We start from the raw sequence: 21798 nt of genomic DNA on the forward strand, positions 1-21798 counted from the left end.
AGGCACTGATCTCACCCATCTCAAGAAAATAGGATCTGCAGATTATTGAGCAAACCTCTGCTCAGGTTAACTTTCACTAAGTATGAATTGCCTGCAGGTTAGCTCACCCAAGGAGGAGATCATGAGACAGATTCAGTGATTCAAAAAGGGAGCCTATGTTAGTCACGTTTGTTTATATTCCATTTTTAAATGCTTGCCTTAAGTATAAGGGAACTTTCACTTTCCTTCAGTATATTCCTTTTAATATTATTTGTAACATAATTGAACACACATCCCATTGACAAAAAAAGAAAAGTGTACAACAAGTAAAATCTGGCCAAAATGCAATTTGAACAAAAATAATATGAAGCATAATTTTAGAATCCCATCATCTATGGCATATTATTCAAATGTTCCCTACTTCATAAATATTTTTGGAAATCGTGTGGCTTTAGGATTCCCTGAATTCTGGAGCCACTGACATCAAAATATCCACTAATAGCTACGGAATTCTTTTTTTTTTTCTGATTATAAAAAAATGCCTTACATTGATTAGAAAAATAAAAACCAAACATACACGCACAGGAAAACACAATGAAAAAAAAATCAAATCTTACCACAAAGGGATAATCAGTATTAACATTATGAGGTACAATCCTCCAGTACCACTGCCATGCATTTGTGATTATACATACACACTTTAACAATGCTTCTAAGAGGACTTTTATGGACCACATATTTATTTCCTTCTATGGATGTATCACAGATTATTTAAGAAACTGCCCAGGTTAGACAATGCTACTTAGGTCTGCCACTTCTTTGCTGTGTGATTTCTGGACAAGTTACTTAACCTCTCTCAGTCTTAGTTTCACAATCTGTTGGACATTGAAAATGATTTACCTATACCTCATAGAACTGTTGTGATAATTAGATAAGAATAAGTGCAAAAGCCCTTGGCACCATGCCTGGCACATGTTAGCTGCCTCTATGGACACTTGGTATGGTGCCTGGAATATGTAAGCTGCTCCTATGTATAATGTGAGAAATGTTCTTGTACATCATTCTTAGTGTATATCCATAAATGTTTTCCTAGACATGGAATTGCAGAATCAAAGGGTACGCACATTTCTAAAGTTTTTACTATTATCACGTTCCCTTCCAGAAAGTCATAATAATTTATATTTACATGATAATATACATTTCCCTCCACCCTTGCCAAAATTTGGTATTATTAAATTTTTTTGTGAATACTGATGAGGCTGAAATTGTTTCACATTAGTTACCATTTCTATTTGTTCTTCTGTGAATCACTTGCTGGTTTTTGTGGAAGTTTCTTTGTGTTTGTCTAGTTCTCTATAGTAAATACATCTTTTCCTTATCGGTGTAAAAGAACTTCTAATAGAGTAAAGACAGATCTCTCATTTAAGATGCCTTAAATGTCTCCCTGCCCCCTTTCAAGAAAGTAAAGGCTGCCTTTACCTTCTTGAAGATCAGAAATCGAATATTCCTGTAGACAAATCCATCAACTATTTTTTTATGACTTATTTCAAGTTTAGGAATTATATCTCCATCTTGAAATCTGATGGTCAACTATATTTTATCTAATTTTTATATTCTATATTATGTCTTTAATCAATAATTCATTTTAGAATATAACGGAAACTCATACTGAATTTTGAATTGTAATAATAAGAAGGCAGAAAAACTATCCACAAAATGAATATTCTATCACCACAGGCATTTCTGAGTATCATAGTAATATTTATGGGTAATTAATATTTACAGGTTGCCTGATTGAAAAAAAGCTTTGATGAATGATCTGCAAATGCTATCTTGCCTCATCTGACTGGGTAAGTGTGGCTTAGTTGGCATCACTTTCATTTGGACTTAATGGAGACAAAAAGAAAACAGGACCCAAACTTGGATATAAGCTCAATTTCTTCTGCCAAAAACTCTTTCTGGTCTGGCTCTCATTCATCATACTCATGCTCACACATATACCACCAACTCCATCTATCCATGAATCAATCACACTACTGCACAGTATGTTCCTTAACTCTCCTCTCCACCAACACTATGAGTTTTTAAGAAACCGCCTTTTCCCAGAAGTATATATACTTAAGCAACAGGATGAAAAATAAAAGACACAAATAAGTGACTTGAAAAATCAGAGGCATGCCAGGTGTAGCAAATAAAGCAAATCTAGCCTTTCCATTAGAGACAGATTTGTGCCGACAAACTTACAATTTAGTGAAAACAGATGAGCTGCCAAATGATGCCTTTCAGGATTTCTGAATAACTTAAAATGTAATTCACAGAAAAGCATTTTTTTGAGAGTGAATAATCTGAACAAACATGAAAAACACATAACAAAATAAGGTTCCAGGCCATGCAGTCATTTTAAAAAAAAAACAAAACTGAATTTAGAGGAAAATGTCCAATACTTTACAATGAAGAGCACACAAAGCAGTCAGCCAATTTGAATCTTCATGCATTTAAGAAGCAGAATGGAAGTTAGAGATGCAACTGTGGTCTGAACAATACTTACAAGATAACAAGTTTACCTGACTTTTCTAAATTTCCAAGCGGCTAACAATTAAGAAAACAAAAGACATTCATTGATTTGCAAATGTTTACTACAAATAACACCACAAAACACAAACAGAATCCATATTGTGACCCACATGGTACAAACATCTTCCCCTCAACCATTTGGGGAAAAAATGCAAATAAATGCTGCTACAGACTAAGGAGCTGTGCCCTAAAACTGGCAACACACAATACTATAAATGTTGTTTTTTTTTTTTAAAGGAAAAAATATAGGAAGAACTACACAGCATACCAGACCAATGGCAATTAATACTACTATGGATTTTTGGCATATGAATTGAATCAGTCAGCATTTCAGTTTAGATATGCATGCAACTTCACTGTTCAAGAGAAAGCAATAAATTTTTGGAAGAATCCAATCAGGAAAATGCAAGATTTGATCAAATGGCATCAAGCTTGGAGGCAGAGCTAACCATACACACAGTCACAGGGCCTACCACACTCACTGCACAGAGACTCATGACATGACAGTGCTGTCTGGGCCAACGTGATGCAATGAGAGGTCAGGAGGCTCTTGGTGGTTTGGCTGCTCAGCCCTGATGGTCAGAGGCAAGCACTCAACCATTTCTGCTAGGCAGCAAACTGTGATCCGTGGGAGAATTGGAGACATGTGCTCAGCACATTTTCCTACTCTGGGAGCTGAGTATATGTGAGTAGGAGGTGATCTAGAAAAGATCCAATTCCTAAAAACCTAAACATTCTCTGCTTTATCAGACAGCTGAAAGGAAAGGCACAGACTATTTCTTTCTAAAATGCCAGATGCCAGAAAACCAATCATGATTTCTCAGAAAATGGACAAAATATGACTAAAACGGTTTGAAGTTAGAAATATTTTCATAATATTTTCACTTTTCACATCATGAAAAACTGTTCTAGTAAATTTAGTGAACACATAGCATGGACTAGATATAACCCTCTAGTCAGAAACTCTTGAGTGTGTTTCATTCTTTTAAAGTGAAAAAGAGGACCGATGCTGAAATGATGGTGAAAGTTTTATGAAAGTAAATTTCCAAGGTTCTTGTCTGGAATGTAATCTTGTGAAAGAGAGTCAGGGGATCAGGGAAGCTGGGGATGGGTGGTGAAACTTGCTGGGAATTAACATTACACCTAAAAGTGTTCTCCTCATGATCTGCCTTGAAAGTATACCTAAAATGTATTAATTTTCTGTAGTGTCCAAACTAAAGATACTTTGGCTTTTCCTTAACAAATCAGGGGCTTGCCCTACCTCAAGGTCACACAGATGGAAAGGTTGGGCTGAGCCTGCATTACCTAAGTGGTCATGTGTTTACTGGGAGACTCATCTTTGGAGTCAGGTTCTACCAACTCCCAGCTGTGTGAGCCCTAGTAAGAAAAACTACTTACTGGCCTCAGTTTCCTCACTCATAAAATGAGGAAATTATCATGACTGCAAAAGCTGTTGTAAGGATTCAACAAGTACAACAAATACTTGAACGCATCTAGTACAGTGCCTGGCATTAAAAAAGAAAGAAAGAAATCTTTTCTACATCTGTATGTGTGTTTATATGTCCAATCTACTATCCATCTGCAAGCACTACTCAGCAAGAGTAAATTTAACTGTTCAGAATATCAGTTCTGTATTTTGGTTTATTGCTTAGAAACTAGAACCCAACTTTTCTAATTAGTAGAATCTCTTAGTTGAGTCCCAGTTTTGCTGGGAAACAGACTGAAGTCTTACAGCCGGAAACAGTTTACTTAGATGCCAGTGTTCATATTAAGGATGTTTCAGAATATGATCATGTTTATAGTAAATATTCTCATGTCTCCATTTAGAAATGCTGGCCACTTTACCCAGGGAGAAGACTGGGACACTGTGGGCCGAACACCAAGATGAGGAAAGGAAAGAGGAAGTTCAGATACCCTGAGATGTGGCCCTAGGAAAATAAGAACGCCACATGTTCTGACTGGCTGGAAGGCAGCTTTGAAATTACTCCAAAATAGATGTTAGAAAAAGTCAAAACAGAAATATGAAGCAAACTACACCCAGCCAGTGATCATATCATACAAGGAAATACCATACCTTTCTAGACGAGGACCCAGCAAAGGAGAAGGCTCATCAACAGCTAGTTTTAGGCTTTATTGCTGATAAAAAAATCAAGCTCAGTATTATCCTTCTCCAACCAAGCTCTTCTAGTACCCAATAGAAAGTAAGCCTTCTTCTTTTTCTCTTTTCTTTTCTTTTTTTTTTTTTTTTTTTTGAGATAGAGTCTCGCTCTGTCACCCGGGCTGGAGTGCAGTGGCATGATCTCGGCTCACTGCAGCCTCAGCCTCCTGGGTTCAGGCAATTCTCTTGCCTCAGCCTCCTGAGTAGCTGGGACTACAGGCGCCCGCCACCGCGCCTGGCTAATTGTAAGCCTTCTTTTTAAACAACACACTAGACACCTCCTTGTTTGACCCACTATAAGCTTCCTCCTCATTGTCAGTATTTCTACCTCCCTTGCCAGAATTTAAATGCCTCTCAGTCCACACAGCTACTCTCCACAACAGATCGTGATGTCTCATTTTCTCGTGCTTAGACTAGTAACCAAAAAAAAGTCCTAGGAAGCTGGCTTTAGCTTCCCATTCACCTTCCTCTATGTGAATGCCTTTGTGAAGAGTTTGTTCAACCTCATCCAAGTCATGAGCATGGCCCGATGTAAATCTCTGCCCAGAAATATGGTTGCATCAAGATCAATTTTTATAATTCCAATTGCTTATGGGATAGAGCTTAATTTCACATTAAATTCAAAAATCAAACCCAAAGTCATCCACTTCCTCTGCCAAACTCCCAAATTATCCATTTCTGCCAATGGTGTCACCATTCTCTGTATGTCAAACCCAAAATGTCAATCTCTTTCTTTCTCCCATTTAAAATCCTATAAATTCACCTTTGCCAACTCTCCTTAATGTTACTGATGACCATTCTTTGACATAATTATGATCATGTGATTTCTCTAAAAGCACATACCTCTTTTGGTAAGGACACTAATTTATTTCTGTCTGCATTCAAGTTGCTCAACTTCTTTAGTTTTCCAATGCTTTTAGGCAGGGTCTGTTAAAATAACAATTTCACTATTAATTTAACACATATTTTTAACATGGCTCACAGTAAATAAGATCTTTGCAAGGACCTAAAGAATACAATCTCATCCAGCAACAGAAGCAATAGTTCTTGCTGAATATCAGATATTTGTAATGTTCACTTAGGGGGTGCGACGTTAAGTATTTTGAATTTTTGTTGAAATGATAAGTCTGTTTTAAAGGAATTAAGTCAAAAGTAGAGACCTGGGAACAGGGAAACATCTTGTAAAGGGAAAAAGATGCTGTTCAACTCAAGTAAGTGAGAATTTGCACCCTCAAGATTCATTCCTGCCCTGCCTGCACCTTTAAGGACCACACTGGGACAGTGGCTTAGATGTCCGTGGAAGCCAGAGCACTGGGGCAGGGAATCAGCACCTGAAGCAGGGTGCCGCATGGGCAGGGGAAGGCGAGGGCTATGGGGATGGCAGAAAAGTGAGCATCCTGGAGTGGGGAGCAGAGCTCTACCAGAACCAGGCTGGCACCCACATGGGGGTCTTCAACACTCCAGTGCAATCCAGGCGAGAATATTATTTTAATATTATTTTTACAGTTGTTATGATTACTATTTGTAAGCCTAAAATCACAAAGCAGGACTGGAAGATTCGGCAACTCCCACCACACCTGCCAGAGGCTGGCTGCTTGAGCTGTCTGAGGAGAGGGGCTGCTGGGCTCCCCACCCATGTCTGTGCACTCCATCCTTTCTTGCTGTCCTTTCTGCTCTTTCCACCTAAAGAGCATTACTTACTCTATTTATAGAGAAAGGAGAAAAGGGAAAAGGAAAAGGGGAAAAAGAGTAAAAAAAATAAGATGACAAAATGAAGATAGAGAAAAGAAAAGAGAAAAGTAGGAGAGTGAACTGAAGAAAAGAGAGTGCTATACGACAACTAGAAGAGGGGGAGAAGGAGAAGTGACAACTGAAGGACTGACAAAAGCAGAGGGGGCAACAGGACAGGAAAAGACAACTGAGATCTGCTGCCACCCTGCCCACCCACCCTTTGCCAGGGGGTGCACGCATTGCCCTTGCCTTTGTCTGGTGGGAGACTGGTCCAGGTGGAGGACCCCTCCAGCCCCCTCCACTCCCAAGTTCTAATAAGAAGCAGCCTTAACCAGAGCCCATCAATGCCATCATCTGGCTCCTTGATCAAGAGCGTTTCCCAGCTCCCATCCTGCCAAGGCTTTTCCTGGCCAATGTCCATCTCGTTCCTCTTCTCTCCTGTTCTTCCCATTTGCTCAAAGAACCCAGGGAGAGGCCAGAGGAATCCTGACAAATATTCCCAGTGGTGGTCTCTGGGCACCACAGCTGGGGCATCAACACATCCAATGAGGGTAGCTTATCCCCACACCTCACTGGAGACATCTGTGAGGCATTTGTTCAGTCCCTATATTCAAAACACCACAACTGGGACACAGGCTCAACAGGGAAACCTAAGCACCACTTTCTTTGCTTAAGCAGGTTAAAAACTGATCTTTAGGTCATGCATTTGCTTTTAAGACTGTTTTGGGATGTAATATGAAGAAACTTCCATTTAGTCCACTCAAATTACAAATAAGTAGGATCCACCCTCGTAAGTCTTTATGATATATGTGCAAACCACACTTACCAGGAGCTGATTTTCTGTAAGAACTAACTCAGTGAGACTTTCACAATCCCCAACTGCTTCAGGCAACTGTGTGAGTCTATTCTGATCCACCTTCAAGATTGACAGTTTCTTTAGTTTTCCTGTAAAAGCATTATTATTATCAAATTCATTAGTTACAATTATTTTCGTAATCACTGCTTGGAATTTCCTATCTGCTGTTCTTTTTGTTTGAAACAGTTATTTATTTTTTCCTCATCTAGCTTTTCACATTATGAAACTCTATCATTTAGATTACTAAAGCTTAGGAGTTAAAATAATTTGTTTAGAACATCAAAAACGGTCAGCAATTAGAAACAAAACATTTTAAAAAGCATAAAAACATCGCATCAAAGCCAAGAAATTTACAGAAAAACAAAACAGCTTTCTCTCCATGGAGGTGTTTCATGCACAGAGGAGACTTTCATTTTACTCCAAGAATTATCCTTACAATAAACAAAAAAAGTAGTTTATTAAATCACCTATGAATGAAAATGACTCAACGAAGATCCCTACAGTGCGGTATTTCTACAGGTGCAGAATAAAGCGGTAACCTCTGGAAAGCCATATTAAGGACGGAGTCTATTTCACTCAGGCTAGGAAGACTTGACGTCCTAGTGATACCCACTGTTCATGGGAAAGAAGAACAAGTCTTACTGCAGCCTCCTCAGAGTCCCCACTAGCCACTAGTAAAGTCATTCAGATTCTCACTTCAACAAGTCATGAGATTAAGCCTACAGAGCAGGCGCCCTTCATTCTCTACTGAGTGGCTAACACATTGACACTTTCCCCACTACATCAGAAAACAGCCTCTATTCTAACACAGTCATAAAGCTGGAGAAAGAAAAATACCGAAAGGTGTATCTTGCCTCAGGTACAGCCACAGGGCAAGATAGGAGAAGGAACCAATTTTTAAGCTCTTTATTTAGCATAATCAATAGCCTACACTGTCATTGGAAGGTTTCCACCTGCCCTCACGGTCAGGAGATCCACTAGCATTTTCTGCAGGGTATACTGAATAGCACAGCCAAGCACCGAAACATCTCACCCCAACAGAGAAGTCTGCTGGCAACTAGTCTTCTAGCCTCTCCTTGAATACTTCTAGTGACAAGGTATTCATTTCTTCACTAAGCAGCCCAAACGAATTTGTAACATATCTTTGCTTTTTTTTTTTTTTTTTTTAAGAGACAGGGCCTCACTCTATTGCCCAGGCTGGAGTACTCTGGTACAATCATGGCTCACTGCAGCCTCAAACTCCTACTCCTGGACTCAAGCAATCCTTCCCCTTCAGGCTTCTGAGTAGCCAGGACTACAAGCATGTGCCACCCCACTTGGCTAATATTTTTATTTTTTGTAGATAGGAAGTCTCACTATGATGCCCAAGCTGGTCTTAAACTCCTGACCTCCCAAGGTGCTAGGATTACAGGTGTGAGCCATGCCCAGCCATCTTTGCTTTTTAAAGCTCTTTCTTAAATGGAATTCACAATCCTTTCATTTTGCCCATTTGATCAGAAAGCTGTAATACATCTCTTTCTTTGGAAGACAGTCCTTTAAACGTTTGAAGTCAGCCTCTCATGCTTGCTGCTGCTTCCCATTCCAAGCAACAAAACATGCCCAGTCTCTACAACCCTTTTCAGATGCCATAAACGATTCTCAGTGAACATCTCCGCACAGAGCCAAAATCCCTATCGATTTTCCAGCCTGGTTTAACCAAAACACAATGTCTGAATTTCTGCTGAAATTTTCATCTTGACCACATACCACAGAGGGAGTGGTCCTCTGCCATACAAGTTCTCCAACTATTGAAAACCTTTCAAAAACTTCCTTTGATGTGATGTTCTAAATAAAATTAAAGACAGCAATGCTATGATAACTCCATGGTTAAATACAGTCTCTTTCAACTTCAACGTGGCTTTGCTACGATGGAGCTCCCAAGTCCGTATCTGTTTATACCTTCTCTGCGTTTAATTTCTCACACTGGACTAAGTTCCTTCATAGTAAAGAAAATGTCTGAATTGATTTTTTTTTTAAAGAAAATAGCACAGAATGATTAAAGGATTATCGATGTACTAAAAAAGGCTCAATTCAATTACGCCACTCTTCCAGCACCTCCCTGAGGTCATGGAATAAGTCAGTTATTTTCTCATAAACTATTAGGATGCCAAATTAGAAATTTCTTAGTGACTGCTCATATGCCTTAAATACATTTTATTATTTGGGGTAATCCCTCATGAAATCATTGAGAGAAGATACAGATGAAGTAGAGATGAATCGATGCTTAAAAGTAACGACAGCAGTAAGAGATACCAAGCCAGGATGACAGAAACATCTGCATATAGAGAAACTTCTGCTGTAATAAATACTCTTTGCTTTCCTTCTTTAAAAACAAACAGCAAGGCCGGGCACAGTGGCTCACACCTGTAATCCCAGCACTTTGGGAGGCCGAGGCGGGCGGATCACGAGGTCAGGAGATCGAGACCATCCTGGCTAACATGGTGAAACCCTGTCTCTACTAAAAATACAAAAAATTAGCCGGGTGTGGTGGTGGGTGCCTGTGGTCCCAGCTTTTTGGGAGGCTGAGGCAGGAGAATGGCGTGAACCCAGGAGGCAGAGCTGGCAGTGAGCTGAGACCGCACCACTGCACTCCAGCCTGGGCGACAGAGCGAGACTCCATCTCAAAAAAAAAAACAAACAAAAAACAAAAACAAAAAAAATAGTAAGGAGACTTGAAGGAGCCACATCCTCAGCATCTGAAACTGGTGACCAAAGGATCAAAGTGCGCTCCAAACCCTCAAGACGACAGCAGAAAGTATGTTTAGCAGTTAGTGATTTCCAATGCCTACCAATGCCATCCGGAATCGTTTCTAATAAGTTCTGGGAAATGACTAAATCCGTTAATGAAGTCAGGCCACTGATTTCTTCAGGAAGTCTTTCCAACCTGTTTTCAGAGACATCTAAGCACAGCAGGTTCTTCAGATTTCCTATTTCCTATAACAATGACATGGAAAAATAAACGCACACTTAAACCTGCCACAGTGCAGAGGCATTTGTTCCAGTGATTTTTCACAATTAAATCCCAGGTTGGTCCTAAGGATGTTATCTTTAGCATGAATCCAAATGTGAAGGCAGGGGCAAATTCCTAGATCCCCTTCCAATGAAAGTGGGAAGTTGTATGAATCACAGACACAGAGCTGGGAGGGACACAAAGCCCTCCACCTTTCAGGCAGGCAAGGAATCATTCCCACTTAATAGGTGGGGATATAGGAGAACAAACGACTGCAAGGTCACACAATTAGAAAAGAAAAAGGAGGCTAGAATTTAGCTTTTCAAGTTCGGAACTGATCTCTAGTAAGCAGCTTACACTGCAGGGTGACCCTGGGATTTCCTCTGGTAAGAACCTGCCTACTTTGTATTTTCCTTCCATGACAGGTAGCACTTGTTAGCACAAACATCAATGCAATTGCTCCCCAGCAAAACTGGAACATACATATCTATCTGTGTCTTTAACATTAAAAGCAGCATACTGCCTTTAGTGAAAACAGTCTACCAGGATAAGGTAAAGTACCTCCATGAGTCTAACATTCTATTCAAGACCTACCTTTCCTTCTATTCCCAAAGTGCAAGCTTTCTCTCTTATCACTGACTCCACTTTTCCATTCCACTTCCCAATATTAAATCTTACCCTCATTACTCCTTTACCTTGACTGTCAGCTCTGCCTCTTGGGCTCTAGTCTTAACTTCCCCTTTCCTGAGACCATTCCATAAACTGTGCTTCCTCATTTCCTTCCTGAAACACAGCCAGTTCTCGTCCTATAATTGGACCACCTTCTATTCAGAAAACATCTTGTGGCTCCCTGATGTCTACATAAGTACAAAGTCCTCCATCTATATTTAATTTGGTCTGATCTATTCTTTCCAGCTTATCATCCACCTGATATTGCCTTATGATCCTGTCCCTGTATTTCCTGTCTAAAGGAAACTAAAATAGATTTCTACTAATTTCAGGCCAGATCCTTGAAGTTGTTTTATTTTTCATTAATTCCTTTTAACAATGCCTTTGTATCTTTCTCTTTCCATCATCATTGAAGATAAGATTATTATTATTATCTAATTATTTGAGACTTTTTGGTGTGTTTATGCTGATTTAACACACATTTATACTATAGGAGCAAGTGAGATTTTTAAATAATCATTTACAGCACAATCATTGGAATTTTAATTTTTATATTTAGAATATCACACTTTGCACAAAGTCATTTACACACATCTGAACATACACAACTCTTTCCTTTCCCCTTTATGTCCCACAGATATTTTATTACTTTCCTGATAATGTCATGATAGTTTTCTCCCATCCTTTGACTTCTAAAGTAACTAGCATTCTTTCAACCAGGATTTCCCACATATTTCCTAGAGAAATCTAAGTACTAATCGAACTCTACCCACAAGAGTTGCTAATCTGTCTCCTTTTCCCAACTGTAGCCAAGATCTCATAAACAGACTTAAATTAGTTCCTTAGTTCCATTAGTCATTAGGTGACATCATGGAAACTTCAGTGCTATAACAACTAAAAATTTACTAAAGTGCTTTCTTCTAGTATTAGGGTTCCCTGCATTGATATGGCATTCCCCACTGAAAGTACAGAGCCCTTTACAACTGGTCACATGAAAAACTGGCTGTGAGAGACATCAAATAATAAAATTCAGTAATAGTTGGAGAAAAAAATACAAGAGGAAAATGCCTGTTGGTTTTGTTTGTTTTAGACTTCTCAGTTTCTGTCTCAGAATGTAGGCCTGTCTGCTAAGACTCCACAAGATGACCATGTGCTCAGAAGTCTATATAAGACTCCACTTCATTTGGGACATGGTTCTTCCACTTGGGAACAGTAGGAAAGGCCTGAACACTATGACATGCCAGCTAAACCATAAGCAACATTTGGAAAAATCTGAAATAAAAGCATTTAACATTGCTTTTACATGCACTACTACGGGGCAAAACATGGTCAAATTATCCTAAAGCACTTGTCACATCATGGAGTAGAGAAGGCTATACCATCAGAATCATGGGTCCTGGCAACTTACTCATCTGCGGGGCTTGAAGTAAGCTATATGGGTAGCAAGGACACAGTAAAATACAGATTTCACAAACTAAAGGAAATATTTACTATATTTACAAATGGTGGGTTGAGGTTTTCAGTTTTTATATGGCAATGGAGAATGATGCGTGCTCAATATGTTTTTCCAAATGTGCTTTTTCAATCAATGTTTTTGGTTTTCAAGATCCTTTTATAGCAAACCTTATGTGGCAGCAAGAAACACACAAAGCTTATTGTTGCTGTTTTATGTTTTGGGGAGACACTGTGAAATTACCACTTACCTGAGGTAATTCTGACAGTTGATTTCCATCCAACCAGAGATCTTTTAGATGTAAGAGGGCTCCGATTGATTCTGGCTAAAACAAAAGAAAAAAAAGTTATGGTAACAAAGATTCACTTTTCAGTCTTCCCTGAAGAAAGAAAGAATCTGAATTCATCTGTTAACAACTGGGTACCTTAGCGGATGTTCACTGGTACTTCTCTTAAGATCCAGTCCCTTTCCTCAAAGTGCCCAAACTTTCCCCAAGAATGCCAGTTGTTTCCACCTATGTCCATCGTCTCTAGTCCTGACCTCCCCCACCCATGAATCATAATTCCTAACTTGTGTGAAATGAAGCTGGTTCTCTAGTGTTCCCAAGCTACCCACTTCTGTGGAAATACTGGCTTCGTAAAGATCCCTATAGAACTCCCCCAAATACTGTGTGACCACAACTAAAAACAAAGTTAAATTCAAATATCTAATACGGACTTACCAAATTATATATTTCATTGTTTCCTAAATCAAGTTCTTCGAGTCTCCGCAGCTGGGTAAGAGAGCTATTTTAAAAAATAATAAAGAGCACTTAGAGAATACTTAGAAATGCTGAGCAATATAGTATCCCTCGCTTGGACTAGCTTCAAAAATAAGGTCCATTTTGATTTTTATGGTAGAAAATATTGCACAGGAAGGACTGTTAAGAAAAGGCCGGCTGGCATCCCCCAAACTTCCCAAAACACACAAATGTTTTGACATAATACTGTAGTCCTGTTTTTTTAAATACTTAAATTCATTCTGCACTAAATCTCCTCTTATTTTCCCCAAAGACTCACTCAGGAAGATATGTAAGAAGATTCTCTCTCAGTTCCAGTGAAGCCAGGTTATAAAGACTAGAAATGAACAGAAGGAAAAAAAAGTATAAGAGAAATTCCTGAGATTCTTCCTACCTCCCCTCCCCCATACACACACTGGACAAGTTGCAACACTTAATAAAACCTAGTAGGCCACTTCCCAGGGCAAAAATACCTATCATCACCACCCCCCACACCCACTAAAAACAATACCATCTCTACCTCTCAAATTGTAATCTTGAGATATTAATAATTAATAAAAGAGTAGTGTGTCATGACTACAAAGCACCTTCATTCAAATACCTTGTACATGTGATATGTGGAAATAACTTATCAGCCAATAAAACACAACCACTCTCAGGACTGAGACAGAAGCCGAATGTGTGCGTCTAGACTTTCAAATGCCAAAAATGCACTGTTAGCATAAAACAGTAGCACCTTTCATCTTGCAGAGCTCAGAGCTCTTCTTCCCAGTATCAGTGAGAGATCATTCCTGTTTTAAAGTGGGGGACACCTCAGTCCAGAGAGTCCAAGTTGATCTACTTAAGATCATAAATTCATGGAGCAAGCAGCAGCTGCGCTAAGGAGTAACTTTCATTTAAATGCATTCAGGATAATGTCATAATGTATCTTGCACAGTGCCTGGAACACAGACTGATTTAATAAATGGTAGCTATAATAATGTTGCTTTTATTCTTATTAAACCCTAGAATGAGGCTCTCTTCATCAGATTCTCCAGGCTCTCGGGTGTAATCCAGTCTATTAGGACCACAGTGGAATGGGACAGATGTTTGACAGATGGGGCAAATCTTGACAGGCAGTGGCAATTCTGCATCACCAGAAACCCTCATGAAGTTATGTCAGCACTGGCAAAACATATTGATTCAGAAAACAAGTGACTCAGTCTATTGCCCCACAAGCACTGTACTAAACTATACCAACCAAAAAGTCACATTTTGCTAATATCACCATAGTAACATCCAGATTTGGAGGAATTTCATTTCTGAGCACACAGAACACAAAAAGACATTATCCCAACACTCTAATCTGCCTTAATCCTCCATTCTCCCTCCCTCCAACAAAAAAGCCAGAATCATGTGTACTAACAAGGCTGGTTTTATAACATCCAGAAATGCAAATTTAAATGAACAGTGTATATACATGCTTAAAACCTGTTTGCCAGAAAATATATTTTAACTGTACTATGAAATGTACAAATCCTGCATCTCCTTCTCCAATTTTACAAAACCAAATAATTTTCATACTTAAAGCAAGAACAAAACTTTCAATTTATTTTTAAAAAAACAAACTCCCTGCTAATATGTCACCATGAAATTAACACCAACGTTCTTCAAATCAAATGTAACTTGGTGCAGAGTTGCAGTTCTCTAGTTCTACTTTCTCTTGACCAAGTGTTTACGTAGAAGAAACAACAAAAGGAAGGGGAGGAGGATGAGATGTACACCACCCAGTATCTCCTTCCAAAAGCAATCTGTAAATAATCTGTAAATCGTAAGTTTACTTGAAAAGTAAAAATTTAAAAACAAAGGGCTTTGTTTTTAGTTTTAAATGTCCATGTAATGCCTAACCAGTTTTATTAAGAAGACAGTAATCCCTCAGTTATTTTCCCATTTAAATTTTTAAAATCAATGTTAGGATTGTCATTTTATCTATTCGGTATCCATTACTTTCACACTGGAATTTTTGCTGTTTGATTTTATTTTAAGAATGTGATACACATTTTAAAATTATCTTTAAATTTTGTCTTCAGAGCAAATGGCATAGGCCACAGTTACTATAAGCAAACAACACTTGAGCAAAAATACTGCTGAAATGCCCTAGTTCCCACCCCCATCATGCTAACACCCAGATATAATATCCTGCTAAGTAAAAAAGTTCTGGCTATAAAACCTCTTAGTTTCTACTGTTTGGGGGAAGTAAAGAAAATGTGGATGTATGGGTGATACATCAACAACAAAAAATATCATATTTTTATAATATTTCAAAAGTAAAAATTAACAAAGTACAGGCTAAGTATCCCTTATCTGAAATGCTTGGAACTGTTAGTGTTTCAAATTTTGGATTTTGGAGTATTTGCAGTATACTTAATCTGAAATCCAAAATGCTCCAATGAGCATTTTCTTTGAGCAAATGCTCGGCACTCATCAAGTTTCAGATTTGGGGGCATTTCAGATTTCTGGATTTGGAGTGCTCAACCTGTATATAAAAGAATACCCTTACATTCTGAGATAATACTTCCCCAATTATTTTAAACTATTTAAAATAAAGAAACTTGGATATTATAATCAGACTCTACAGACCCACTGATGAAAGCCACTCTAAAAAGAGCACATGGAATCTGAGAGGCCTGGAGCCCAGGCTTGAATCCTGTTTGTCCCTCACTAATTAGCTCGGCTTGCTTGCCTGAGGTGTTTACTGCTGAATCTCGTTTTTTCCCTAAAATAAATATAATCATATCTATTATGGCAATTAGAGCATAATACATTTTCCCTTCAAGTTAACAGAGCCAGTTTCTTGCCTTATTTCCTCAAGACACCCTTTGTCCCTAAGTGCAGCTGGGTACCTTACAAATGTGTGTGCCTTGAGTCAGGGTCTTCAGAAAGATTGCTACAAGATGCTACTAATCACAGAAGTCATCTCCACTACTAAAAAACTCCTTGAAGGACACGCCCTACATCTGGCATTGGCCAATTTTTAACTCATCAAACATTGTCCGTAACTGGACTGGAAGAAACAGAAAGCAAACAAAGGCTCTGACTATAGACTCCTACCTCCTGTATGAGCCCAAACCTCACAGCATAATCTGGACAAGTCATTCTCAGTTCCAAGTATCATTAAGTGATTCTAGAATGAAACTATGGGTTTGGTTCACATCAGTAGCTTGCCTTGGACAGTCCTTCACCAAAACGCAGAACCCAACCAGCCCACTCCAGAACATGGTTCTCCAAATTTGTAGTAACAGAGCTGACATAAAACAGAATCAGCCTAAATGCAGAATTGGAACAGAGACATTAACACAAAAGTGAATGAATAAATAATCTCCTTTTATGGTCTTTCAGAATACAGTATCTTCAATCAAGTCCCTGTCCCATCAAAGCAACCCACTGAATTCAAATATCTTCACATCTCTTACAGCACCCCATAAGGAACATGCTCCTGAGCGGCTTCGGGAGTGGGATCTGAACCTAATCCTGTGTGCTGAAAAGCCCAAGCTCCTAATCAGAAGGTCAGGAGAGACAGAGGGAGACCCCAACTCCACAGGCCTTTATCCACTATTTCAGTTAAACATGGTATTACAGAGACACAAGAAAGAATCAGGCATTTCTAAAACTTTTACAAATGTGATTTAAAAAATTAAATACTTTAATAGTTCTACTACTAATAATAATACTGGCAACTTACTATATGACAGATTTTGTTATAACTTCTTTATGAGAATTAACTTATCGGATGAGAAAACTAAGGCACGGAGAGGAAGCTTGAACAAGGTCTCACAAAATTACCAAGTAGAAAAGCCAGGATTCACCAGGGAACCTGCATTCTTAAGCACTATGTTGTGATGCCTCTCACTCTTGAGTTGGTAAGTCAATTTTGCAAATAGGTAATAATATATTTATGTATATACATATTTATTTTTATGTGTGTGTGTACATATATACATATATATATATATATATATATATTTTTTTTTTTTTTAATATACAGAATCTTACTCTGTCACCCAGGCTGGAGTGCAGTGGTGTGATCTTGGCTCACTGCAACCTCCACCTCCTGGGTTCAAGCAATTCTCCTGCCTCTGCCTTTCGAGTAGCTGGGACTACAGGCATGCACCACCACACAAATAGTAGTCTTCTACTACAAATTTTCATATTTGTAGTAGAGATGGGGTTTCACCAGACCAGATAGTTGGCCCGGCTGGTCTCGAACTCCTGACCCCAGGTGATCCGCCTACCTAGGCCTGCCCCAAGTGCTAGGATTACAGGCATGAGCCACCACGCCTGGCCAATTTATACATATTTACAACAATATATTCAGTAGAGTTCCTTCTTTTCCCCCATCAATCCAGCTTCCCACCACCAAACCGTTTTCACAGGAAATTACCTTAAAAATTTTGTATGGATTCATGCAGGGCTTTCTTTAGGTGTGAATGTATAGTCTCTCTCCCTCTTTTTTTTTTTTTTTTTTTTTACAAGAAAGGTAGCATTCTATATATATATACGGCACTTTGCTTTCCTCACTTACCAGATTTTTTTGTCTTCTTTTTTATTTGTACATACCAGTATTTTTTCAACAATTTCACAGTATCTTACTGTCTATGGATACCTTGATTTTTTTAACTAGAACCCTATTAACAAACATTTCATCCTTCAATTTTAATTTCTGACAAATTAATTTCTATACAATACTGCTGGAATGACCTCTTCTTCCTCCTCCTACCAAAAAAAAAACATGACTTTCTATCCTCCCTGTCAATTCTTACCATTTTTACCAACAAGGGAAGTTGGGGGGCAGGAGAGCACACCTAATAAGCTCCTGCAGGAAAAGAATACATGAAGTATTTCTTCTCAGCACACTAATTCTTAATGTTTTACACTGTTCATAAGAGCAGGGACAAAAGTTGCACTCTTTTGTAAGTCAGAATGTAGGCCAACTGTATTTTTAGGATTCTATTTCAGTGACTGGATGAATGGTTACTTTAAGGAATTTACATCTGTTCTCCACTATGTTTTCAAAACCCTTTTAAACCCACTTGAGTTAATTTTTTTTCCATTTTAGCAGCCAAAATCATTAAGAAAATAAAGAGTAAAACACATTAAGGTAGACCAAACAAACAAATGGCAGTTCACTGTAAACCCATTAATATATAAAACAACTACTACTTATGGCAACATTATTTGATTGGGAAAAACTATTAATGGGGGAATGGGGAGTTGCTTATACATTCATAATACTTCTACTCTTTCAACATCAAATTAGAATTCAAGAAACCGCTGGTTACAAATTTTCTTATGGTGGCTTTGCTCTAGAAAACTTTTTTAAAAAAATCTTTATTTTTGTTTTTGAAATAATAAATATTTTATAGTAAATCCCAGGCCTCAAAAAAGAACATTAAATATGGTAATAGTTTTCAAAAAAAGGATTTACTCCTTTTAGGCAGCATGCACTTATAGGTAAGCTGTCTAGCACTAGGCCTTGTGACTGTGGGCCACATGGATCACTTAGTTCAAGCTCACTCAAATTAAGGTCACCATTCCCAAGGGCAGCAGATTCAGTAGACATAAAATCAGACCCACACACTCTAGTTCAATCTGCCAGAGAACCTAGGGCCTACTCATTCTACTTCTATCAGTGACTTGTAATAATTAAATGTTTATTGATAATGACCTTTTAGTGACTGAATAACTGTTTCGGGTACTGGACTATTTCATTACATATATTCCTTCTCCTCTAAGAATGCTATTTTTGGAGAAGACAACTCAGTTAAATAGGGAGTAGAGATATTTAGGCTAATATATTTGAGGGTATTCGTTTAACGGTAAAGGATATGGAATCTCATGGAAGGGCATATCAAGTAAATACAAAGCAGCATGCTCCCAGACACAATCATAGGCTTCCCAGAACCTCAGAATTTTCCATCAGTTGCCACTGGAGTTTTTGTGTGCTCTTGACCTCCACTCTCACTCTACATCACTTGAGCATTTTGGAGACTCTGGCTATGGGTACCTGTCTGATCACCAGGTGCAAGTAACTAAACAAAATGATCTTAGCACACTACTTGTAAGGTTACATTATAGAGTATTTCCTGTAAGAATAAACTGGGTCGGTTTCCCAGGTATAACATCATCCTTCAGCAGTACCCAGCTTCAAATTTGCCTAAGGTCCATTCTTTTTAATGAGATGCAATTCACAAACTATGAAATTCACCTTTGAAAGTGTACAGTTCAGTGGTCTTTAATATATTTATTCAGAAGGTCTAGAAACATCACCACTAGCTAATCCAGAAAATTTTCATCATACCGAAAAGAAAATTCATACTCATTAGAAGTCATTCCTCCACCCCACAACCCCCAACAACCAATAATTTAATTTCTGTCTGCATGGATTTGACTATAGCATGCATTTTGTAAAAAGTGAGTCATAAAATATGTGATTGTTTGTGTCTGGCTTCTTTTACTTAACATGTTTTCAAAGCTCATCCAGGAATACTATTTCATTGTATACATATGCCACATTTTGTTTATCCACTTACCCACTGATGAAAATTTCAGTTGTTTCTACCTTTTCATTATAAATAATGCCAGTAACAACCCTCCTAGGTTTTCAGTTCTTTTGAGTATACATAGCTAGGAATGGAATTGCTGGGTCACATGGTAACTATGTTCAATTTTAAGGAGGACCTACCCAAACTGTTTTACAAAGGGGCTAAACCATTTTACACTCCCACCAACAACATATGAGGGTTTCAATTTCTCTACATCCTCAACAACATGTTAGCATTTATCTTTTTAATTATAATCATCCTAGAGGGTATAAAGTAGCATCTCATTGTGGTTTTGACTTGCATTTTCCTGGTGACTAATGCTGTTAAACATCTCTTCATATGCTTATTGGTTATTTGTATATCTTCTCTGAAGAAATGCCTATTTGAATCCTTTGCCCATTTTTAATTGGGTTGGTTCTTTTATTACAGAGCTGTAAAAGTTCTAAATATATTCTGGTAACTAGACTCTGATAAGATATATGATTTGCAAATATTTTCTCCCATTCTGTGGGTTGTCTTTTCACTTTCTTGAAAGTATTCTTTGATGCACACAAGTTTTAAATTTTGATGCAGTCCAATTTATCCATTTTTTCTTTTGTTACACAGACTTTGTTGTCATAGCTAGGAAACCACTGCTTAATCCAATGTCACAAAGATTTACCCCTGTTTTCTTACAGGGCTTTTACAGTTTTAGCTCTTATATTCAGATCTCTGATTTTGATTTAGTTTTTGTGTCTGGCGTGAGGTAGGAATATAACTTCATTCTTTTGTATGTTCATAGCCAGTTTTCCCAACAGCATTTGTTAAAAAGACTATTCTTTCTCCACTGAATTGTTTTGATATCTTTGTCAAAATCAATTAACGATATATGTAAGGATTCTGATGGGGCTTAAGATGAGTCTGTAGATCGACTTGTCGAGTACTGCTATCTTAACAATATTAAGTATCAACCTATGAACACACATTATCTTACCACTTATTTAGTCTTCTTTAAATCTTTCAATGATGTTTTATACTTTGCATGTACATGTCCTACATTTCTTCTGTTAAATTTATCCTAAGTATTTTATACTTTTTCGTGTTTTGTAAATAGAATTGTTTAATGCTGATATATAAAAATATAACTGATTTTTGTCTTGTAATCTTGTATCCTGCCATCTTCTTGAATTAATTTATTAGCTCTAATAATTTTTACAGATTCCTTAGGATTCTTTCTATATAAGATCATGTCATCTGAAGAGTAACTCATTTTTAAAAAGTAAAATACAAAGTGTGTGGCTTGAGTAGAAACTGATATAACTGATCCCAAGAAAAATATTTTCAATATTAAAATGTTCTTTTGAAAGACAAATTCATTCACACATTGTACCAACATTTCAAAACTCCTTAAAGCAAAAATTATCCTTCCTGGCCTTACCAGTGGAATCTTCTAAGTGTTTTTAATGATAGTAAAGCAAAAAGCCATTGTTCACCAGGCACTGTTTTTAAGGGCATATCTAAAATATCAATTTTTTTTTTATTCAGATAGTTTTCTGAAATCCTGTCCAAGACTTGGAACTCGACTCAGTAAGACCCCACTGCATGCTCTCCCATGCCAACTGGCATCTGCAGTGACATACAAAGTCATTCACTTAATTATACCCCAACTTTTTTCTAAAGGGGATTTAAATAAATCTTTAAAAATTGCAAATATGCAAAAAGGTTCATGAAACAACGTTAGGGCCATGAAAGAGGGGAGACAGTAATGTGTTCATTATGAGAAGCACGCAGTAAAGAAAATGCAGTATCTTCAAGGAAGAAACTAAGTTCAAATGCCAGCTCTGCCACCCACCAGCAATGCACACCTGGGCAGATCACTTATCTCCATTTCACAGAGGAAGCTAATAAAGCTCAGGATGGGTAAAGCTAGCCTCAGGAGGAAGGGTGTCATGAGACAGTGTATGCACCTCAAAGAGTCCCTACCCCACCGAGACTGTCAGCATCACCTCTCCCTTCATCGCACAGAAAAGAACACAGCTGCTCTCACTGGT

The 21798-nt window shown here is 38.0% G+C and overlaps 1 protein-coding gene across 5 annotated transcripts in view; it reads right to left on the minus strand.

The window, feature by feature from the left end:
- The window catches only part of LRRC1 (leucine rich repeat containing 1), a 128394-nt gene that overhangs the window by 14004 nt on the left and 92592 nt on the right, over positions 1-21798 (minus strand). For 3 of the 5 annotated variants that reach the window (XR_004027916.1, XR_004027917.1, XM_030803374.1), the window contains exons 5-10: positions 13468-13524; positions 13131-13194; positions 12660-12734; positions 10127-10271; positions 7269-7387; positions 5555-5638 (exon numbers count right to left, since the gene is read on the minus strand). Coding sequence is in view for 3 of the 5 variants with exons in the window: in XM_030803374.1 (XP_030659234.1) it covers positions 5555-5638; positions 7269-7387; positions 10127-10271; positions 12660-12734; positions 13131-13194; positions 13468-13524 (544 nt within the window). In the remaining 2 variants the exon portion in view is untranslated. Of the gene's footprint in view, positions 1-2527; positions 2569-5554; positions 5639-7268; positions 7388-10126; positions 10272-12659; positions 12735-13130; positions 13195-13467; positions 13525-21798 lie in introns of all 5 variants that reach the window. The other 2 variants (XM_030803376.1, XM_030803375.1) reach the window with 2 other exon arrangements.

The sequence above is a fragment of the Nomascus leucogenys genome, chromosome 22a (genome assembly GCF_006542625.1).
Source record: "Nomascus leucogenys isolate Asia chromosome 22a, Asia_NLE_v1, whole genome shotgun sequence".
Lineage (NCBI taxonomy): Eukaryota > Metazoa > Chordata > Mammalia > Primates > Hylobatidae > Nomascus > Nomascus leucogenys.